Source organism: Tripterygium wilfordii, chromosome 9, assembly GCF_013401445.1.
Source record: "Tripterygium wilfordii isolate XIE 37 chromosome 9, ASM1340144v1, whole genome shotgun sequence".
In the NCBI taxonomy this organism is placed as follows: domain Eukaryota; kingdom Viridiplantae; phylum Streptophyta; class Magnoliopsida; order Celastrales; family Celastraceae; genus Tripterygium; species Tripterygium wilfordii.
In genome coordinates, this window is record NC_052240.1 from 12,837,167 (window position 1) to 12,845,146 (window position 7,980).

Genomic DNA, 7,980 nt, shown 5'->3' on the forward strand with positions numbered 1-7,980 from the left:
CCTCCGACAGTAAAGTGGTAAGAAAGACAAGTTGGCAGAGATGCTTGTAACCATCACTTACCCGCACGCCCGGCACCCTCCCCCCTTTAAAATCTCTCTTATCTTTTCCCTTTTTTTTCATTTCTACTCCTAATCCAAGCGTCTCGTCTCTCTCTCTCTCTCTCTCTGCCTCTGCTCTTCTTACATTTTTATTCAATTCCCTACACAAACAAACAAACCCACAAACCCACATTTCCACGCACACAACAAGTTGTGCAGCTTTTGACTTTCTCTTAACAGACACAGAGAGACAACTGTCTCCTTAAACTAATCTTCCCGTCCACACTCCCCATCCTCTCGTAAAACCCTCTCTGCACATTCTGTGTTTGTTTAAATGTCTCACAGAAGAAGAACCCCTTCTTTCTCTTCTTCTCTTCTTGACTCCATCTACCGTTCCATCGATGGAGAATCTTATGGTCAAGAAGAAGAAGAAGAACAGGAATTCAATACTCTTTGTAGAGAAAAAAGTACGGTGAAGGAGGCTACTGCAATCTCTGCAATGAAGAGTGGTACTGAAGATAAAGAGAGGAAGAATCTTCGGCGAGCGATGATGATCGAAAGTTGGATGGATAAGAGGAGTACTAATTGTGGTTCTGTTGTATATTCCACCTCCAGCTCTTCAGATTCTAGCTCTGGAGGAGGTGTGTTCTCATCTAGCGATGCGGAGTCGAGTTATTATTGTCGGAGAAAACCAAGATCATCGTCTTCATCCACACAAAGAATGCAATTCCAGAACAGAATTGATGGAGATAATAAGCAGACGAAGCAGAAGCGCGAAGGCGGAGGCGGAGGCGGAGGATTCACGAAGAATACTAAACTAAGAGCATTGAAAATTTATGGTGAATTGAAGAAAGTGAAGCAGCCAATATCTCCAGGAGGTCGCATTGCCAGCTTTTTTACTTCAATTTTCAGTTCCGGGAATGCTAAAAAGGTGAAGATCTGTTCTGATCAAGCAGCCATGGAGGATGTGAGTTTCAATGATGATCATTGTAAGCCAAAATCGACATGTTCATCAACAACTCCATTTTCAAGGTCTTGCTTGAGCAAGACGCCATCTAAACTAACTGATAACGGCATGAAGAGGTCGGTGAGATTCTATCCTGTGAGTGTCATTGTGGATGAGGATTGCAGGCCTTATGGTCAGAAATTTATCCATGAACAAGATGATCCGAGTTTGCTGCCAAAGATTGTTAAAAGTTCTGCAGTGAAACAAGAGCTCATGAAAGGAATGGATTACTTGACAAGTTATCAGAAGAGAAATGTGGATGAACTTGATTGCAGAAGATTTGGCAACTACATTGACAATGATGCTGATGGGGAAGACGACGACGACGACGATGCAGAGAGCTGTTCAAGCTCTGATCTTTTTGAGCTTGACCATCTAATTGGGATTGGTAGATACAGAGAGGAGCTTCCAGTGTATGAAACTACTAATTTGAAAACTAATCAAGCCATTGCCAATGGCTTCATCCTGTAAAATTCAATGTAATTAATGGGGTTTTGGGGGGATTGAATTCAAGAATCAGTTGAGTTAGATCTTTCCTTTTTCTTTGGATTAGATGATAATCAACCCTTTTCTGTTTTCTTTAAATGGTTTGATTGGTTTGTTAATTAAGTGTGAATAATGATGGAAAGACTGGAAAACTCAAACACAAAGGTGAATTAAGAAGGCAAAAAGAGGAAAAAGTAGACTCAAAATTTTCTTCTCATGGGAAGTGATGAGACTGCTTCTTTTTCTTTTTACTGTTCAGCACATGGCCTCAACCTCACCTAGAATGTGGTTAGACTTGAAACAATGATAACAAATTTTTTTATAACCAAGTAACCACGCTCTTCGGACAATTGGGTAAATATAAACCTTGAAATGTCAGAAGAGTTCGCACCACTTTGGCGAAAGGTAAGATGTTCAAAAGTGATTGATTCGTATTCCAAACCTCGGATATTGTAGGCTTTAAATTTAAAGAGATATCCCACTAAAATTATCTCCAAGTTGTTCAATGATTACAAATTTCTAACCCTTAATGAGCTTATCCGTAATCCATAATGTAGGAATAAGACTGCTTACATTTCACCCTTTTTAGACGTTGGATAAGTTTCTTGGTATTTAACAAAGACAAATGCCAGTTCATGCCAATGACAACAAGAATTGTGGAGGGGACTCTCCCTTCATAAAAATGCAAACCCTAATAAGACCAAATGCTTGGAAGTTCTATGACCAGATTGGGTGTCTATTCAAACTTCACAGCTACCAAATAATGCAGAGATGAATCATTATTGATGTACACATTAACAGACAGGTAGGGACGAACATAGAGAATCTAATTAAGTCAAAACGTAGCAGGATCTGACATGATAACAAAAATCCAAACCTGCTAGCTTTCTCACCAAAGGAGGAGGAAAAAAAAGTGTTAGTTTGATCAACTACTACTACTGATGATCATGCATGGCCACCATCATTGACTTTGGAAACCTATCTCTCTTTGATTCTATACCCATCTCAAGAGAGAAGAAAAAGAAAACAAGACTATTGAGACATAAACTAGTAAATTCACACCAAACAAGAAGGGAAAAAAGACATCTTTTTCACATCAAACGAGGGCAAATCAAAACTCTTTTCCCTAGTTAATATTAAGATTGTTTCATACATAAACAAAGGTCCAATCCCTCTTACACAATCAATTCATTTTCTGAGCCTAGAAATCAATGATGACGGTCAAAAAAAAACAAAGTTGTAGGAGTTTTTGATCAAAAACGAATAATATTAATTTGTAATGTTTAGGTTGGATTTTCTAACCCTTAACAGAGTGCATTAGGTTTTTCTTTGGAGGGTGTGCTCAAACGAATAAATATATATCTTCACAACTTATTGGGATAAATGGGTAGTTTAATATGGCAATCCTAATTAAGTGAAAATTACAAAAAGACTGGAACTGATGCGAAGGACAAGTTAATCATGAAAACTTCAACTAACCAATCCAATTCTCTAAATGATGCCAGTAAGCACTAGTGGGTCATGTTTCTCACCAACCAAGCACAAATCTGTGGCAAATATGAAAGTAGCACATAAATATGTATATAGGATTAGTATTGAAAATTATTGATAATTTAAGCCAATAAGGACCACTTACCTGCTCTTGTGGATTGGGTTCATTGAAACTTCTTCGCTTCTTCTCCCAAATTTGTTTTAATACAAGGGGTGGATGTATGGTCACATACACAGATCACCTCAAGATCAAAGCAAGCAAACTACTTGCTGTATGTGATGCCCAAGACCCATGTTGTGTCGGACAGTTAGGGTTACTGTATCCAAGGCCAATTGACATGGACCCAATCTGCAATTAATTATGTATAGTTAACCAACCATATCTGCATTATCAAATCCAAAGTACCAATCTTGTACGTATCACACATCCAGGTAATTAAGTTTGTGTCGATTGCTAGCCTCTCTCTTGATATTACTTGAAGAGTGTCCACAAAGATATTATTCTTAGTTAGAATCAAACTTAGAACGATCCGACCTTAGAAAAATTCTAGACTATCACCCAAAGGCATGGAAATTGTAGCCTTATCTTTCTAGAAAAGTTTGATAATCAACAAAGTAAAAGCTTCAAGTGATGTTGATGGATAATTTTTCATGGTGTTGAACAATTTTTCTAGTTGGCAGGCTACGCATGTGCGGCGGGATTCGAATGTTGCTGCCCATTTGCTTGCTAAAAGAGGTCTATATTCTTCTTTGTTCCAAGCTTGGATTGAAGAACTTCCACAAGAGCTTCAAGCAATTGTCTTGTCTAATGGTCTAGGGTAGTGTAATTTATATGGTTTTTTCTGATTGTATTGTTTTACTTTGTTTGGCTTTAGGTGTTTGGTTTTCGTCTGCCCAGCGGGCAGAGAAAGTAATCACGGCAAGTGATTTCTGTATTGGATTATATTCTAATACAAGTAGGTGTTTGACTTTTTTTCAAAAAAAAGTGATGTTGATGGAAACTATTTGGGAATTAGTAGAGTATCCAATGCAAGATCATATTTAATCACCAATACATATCTTGCATCTCTTCCCAAAAATTGGTCTAAAATAGGCTTTTCAGGCTATCTGTCTGTCTCAAGTGGGGATCAAACCTGTTCCTGGGCACTCAAGTCGGCTTGGGAACGGACGATGAATGATTCAGTTTTGGAGATTCAGGAGGTTGGACTATCTATGTACCCATGGGCCATGCCAATGCAAAATTGCAAATACTTAGAAAACAACACAAATAAAAAAAATAAATTGAAAAGCCTTTTAGCAGGTGACCCACATGGGTTGTCTGTGCGTCAGTGGCTGTAAGCTTTGTTAAGTGTCACGGTCTTTTTTTATATAAATTTAACTGATCAATCGATTGACAGTTTGATCAATTTTTTCAGTTATTCGATCGGTCGTCATTAGCATATCTTTAACAATAACCGATCAAATGATTAATTTGCCGATCGATTTGGTTTGACTCGATTTTTTTATCAACCCTAGTTAAAAGCATGCCCCAGAGTTGCACTTGTGTGCTTATTAATATTTAACATACCCCACAATCTGCAGAATTTTATCAAAGAAATTGAAATGGGTTGGCTCATGTTTGTATGGGCTTTGTCAAAGCCCAGCCCGTAAAAGTCCAAGTTAACAATCAGATGGGCCCTACTACTTTACGCGTCAATTCATAGTTGGAGTTGGAATGTAATTCCATTCCTTAACCACTCGGTCCACTCCACCGTCGTCACCGCGTAAGGATTCTTCGTCGCGTTGCCTTTTGTTATCTTTTCATCGGATCCGTATAACAACAACGGAGACACGATCGATCCGATCCGATTAGGTTGAGGTAAAGCTCGGATCAGACGCAAGAGACATATCCGTCGAAGCTGTTACTGCTTCTCGGTTGTTGTTTGAGTTTCGATCGTCATGAGTTTCATCTTCGGCAAGAGAAAAACTCCCGCAGGTTTCTTTTTTGGATCCTAATTTTTCGTCGTTGTTTCTCTTGATTTAGTCCGAAGAAAATCTATATATTCAATTGTTTCCAATTCGGTGAATATTATGAGTTTGTACCGATTGTTTTGAATTCCTGCACCCCTAACTCGTATCATCTGATTAAGTAGTTTCGGGAGAGGCGTTTTTTCTTTATTTTTTGATGAAATTTTCTGTCGAAGTTATAATTTACTGAATTGACTGAACATTATGCCTTTGCTTATGAAGATCAATCAAATACGTGACTGATTGAGATTTTTTTTTTTGGTATTATGTAAGAGAGTTAGCACGGAAAAATTGAAGTACAAAATTTTCAATCGTGATATTAAGTCTACCAATACTGAATTTTATTGCTTGGTCACATTGTTGCTGGTTGGGGAGTGCATACTATTGGGTTATTACTGAGGTTCCTAGGCATTTTAGCGAATAGCGAGTGAATGGTGATGATTCAAATACATAGTAATTATTCAGTTGCTTGTCTTTATCAACTGATGTTTTTCTATTTTTGTATTCCGAATGAACTCATGGTTTTGGTATCAGAACTGCTGCGGGAGAATAAAAGGATGTTGGACAAATCCATAAGAGAGATAGAAAGGGAAAGGCAAGGGCTACAGACGCAAGAGAAGAAACTAATTTCAGAAATAAAGAAAAGTGCCAAACAAGGGCAGATGGTTTGTTGATTTTAATTTGTTCTTGCTCTCTCGTAGTCACCTCTGGCAAGCAGTTTATGTTATATGGTATTGCTCTCAATAAGTGTTTCTTGGCAGGTTTTAAGTGTAAATTTCCTACCCACAGGTCTGTACTGATGGGAAGAAAATTACTGCCCTGATTAATTTTTGTATAACTGCTCAAATTTTGTTCTCTATTTCGTATCATGTTATACTGTTTGGTACTTTCAGTTGCACGAGTTCATTTTGTGATGAATGTCTAGATGAAGTAAGCCTACACAAAGGAGGTAGGTCGGGGATGGGAATATAGCCATACCCCTATAGCAGAGAGGTTGTTACTACACTCACAAGCACACCTTTAGTTCACCCTGTGCCTGGGGGATGGGAGGCCTTTACTTCTGAGGTGTGCCTTTCGCCTTTGACAACACTGGTCAAGGATGATCATACTATTCTTGCATTGTCATCTAAATGGACCTTCTGTAGCATCATTAAAACCACACCCTCAACATACATATTTGGTGGGGGTTTAGGTTTTCCTTCCTTTCCACCTTGTGTGCATTATCCTGGCTAGGGTGAACTTTTTATATGAACTATTTTTACATTGTTGTGTTTGAAACAGGTCATTGTTCTTATAACCAATGGTTCTAAGTATGTAATTGGAGGAGAGATACTTGATTGTGCTTATGGCTCTTGGTATTGATAGAATTTAAAATGTAAATTGACATGATACATGATTGATTGTTAGATGATATTTTGTAATTTTGTTCCAGGGAGCTGTTAAGGTGATGGCAAAGGACCTTATTAGAACGCGGCATCAGATTGAAAAGTTCTATAAGCTTAAGTCACAACTCCAGGGTGTATCACTTAGAATTCAGGTATATATTGTTTTTGTTGTGCTGCATGCCTCGTCATCGAAATTGAAGAAAGACCCATTGTTGTTGCCACAATTCATTACTCATCTTGTCTTTTAACAGCTCAAAGGTCTCCTGCGATGTTTTTTTCCCCTTTCCCTCCCTCCCCAAAATTATTTGCCAGAGCGTAGTTCATGAAAGTTTTTTTTTTATCCTGCCAAGTATATTGGCAGAAGTAAGTAACGATGTGAAGTGAAGGGGTTTTTTGGGAAATTTTGAAAGAAGTTTGAGAACTTGGTGGGCATCTTGTTAGAGAAAGGGATTTTCTTTATGGTCTAATAGAAAGTAAGATGCATCAGGTGGTTCTATCATAGTATAAAAATATTTACAATTTTTTTCTTCTGCTTGTTGGTTTTCCAAGGGACTTGTGACCTTAGCAACTTTTAGATAGTTTGTAAAATTGTTATGTCTAAAAAGATAACAAAATTTGTTCAAAATTTGTATAAATGTACTGATTAGCCCAATCACTTGCTTGGTTTATTAGGCGTTCTCGAATTCGTGCCTTTTTTGTTAGACTAGTTGTACATGGAAAAGTTTACTTTGTCTTGATTTCTCAAGTTCAAGTTTATTTCTTATTTTCGATGTTTTTTCTGATTATGGATATTTTGATATATTGATACTTTGTTAGAACATAAGCATAGTATTTTCACATGCTTAGCAACTTAAAAATTTTGGCCATCTTCTTGGTTCTCAGACATTGAAGTCCACGCAAGCCATGGGAGAAGCAATGAAAGGTGTGACAAAGGCAATGGGCCAGATGAATAGGCAAATGAACTTGCCATCACTGCAGAAAATAATGCAAGAATTTGAGAGGCAGAATGAGAGAATGGAAATGACGACCGAGGTGATGGGAGATGCTATAGATGATGCTCTGGAAGGGGATGAAGAAGAGGAGGAAACAGAAGAACTAGTGAGCCAGGTTCTTGATGAGATTGGAATAGACATCAATCAGGAGGTAGTCTCTACTCTTACCATGGATAGGGAATTCATTGATCTTGTGGTTAAACTTCTACTTTGCAAATGATAACATGTTTGCTGTTTTTTGAATGTCACAGCTTGTGAATGCACCATCATCAACTGTTGCTGCACCAGCTGTGAAGGGTAAAGTTGCGCAAGCCGAAGCTACTGGGAATGAAGATGGTGGGATTGATAGTGATTTGCAGGCAAGGTTAGACAATTTAAGAAAAATGTAATAGTAGTGGTGTTACTGTTACGGCGACCTGCAGGCCAGGTAGAAAATTTAAAGTCATGACTATTTCTTTTACTTTTGTAAATTTTCCAGTCTGAATTATACTTGTGATGAGTATGAAAATTGCCAGAACTACCTGTTCTGAATGTAAATTTGAATAAAATTACTTTCATGTTATAACAAATGAAC

At 37.8% G+C, this 7,980-nt stretch overlaps 2 protein-coding genes across 2 annotated transcripts; both read left to right on the top strand.

The window, feature by feature from the left end:
* The first annotated feature begins 167 nt into the window (after nucleotides 1–167).
* Nucleotides 168–1,629, top strand: LOC120006194 (protein BIG GRAIN 1-like C). The gene has a single exon (XM_038856136.1). It carries the CDS (start codon nucleotides 374–376, stop codon nucleotides 1,514–1,516), a length of 1,143 nt encoding a protein of 380 aa, XP_038712064.1. The 5' UTR covers nucleotides 168–373; the 3' UTR covers nucleotides 1,517–1,629.
* Nucleotides 1,630–4,744: 3,115 nt separating this feature from the next.
* Nucleotides 4,745–7,923, top strand: LOC120004870 (vacuolar protein sorting-associated protein 2 homolog 1). Its single transcript, XM_038854200.1, has 5 exons — nucleotides 4,745–4,997; nucleotides 5,564–5,694; nucleotides 6,462–6,566; nucleotides 7,297–7,557; nucleotides 7,658–7,923. Exons 1-5 carry the CDS (start codon nucleotides 4,961–4,963, stop codon nucleotides 7,793–7,795), a joined length of 672 nt encoding a protein of 223 aa, XP_038710128.1. The 5' UTR covers nucleotides 4,745–4,960; the 3' UTR covers nucleotides 7,796–7,923.
* The last annotated feature ends 57 nt before the right edge of the window (nucleotides 7,924–7,980 follow it).

Coding starts and splice junctions, on each gene's coding strand:
- LOC120006194 (XM_038856136.1), top strand. CDS start 374: ATGTCTCACAGAAGAAGAACCCCTTCTTTCTCTTCTTCTCTTCTTGAC.
- LOC120004870 (XM_038854200.1), top strand. CDS start 4,961: ATGAGTTTCATCTTCGGCAAGAGAAAAACTCCCGCAG. Junction 5,695..6,461: donor GTGCCAAACAAGGGCAGATG/GTTTGTTGATTT, acceptor ATTTTGTTCCAG/GGAGCTGTTAAGGTGATGGC. Junction 6,567..7,296: donor GTGTATCACTTAGAATTCAG/GTATATATTGTT, acceptor CTTGGTTCTCAG/ACATTGAAGTCCACGCAAGC.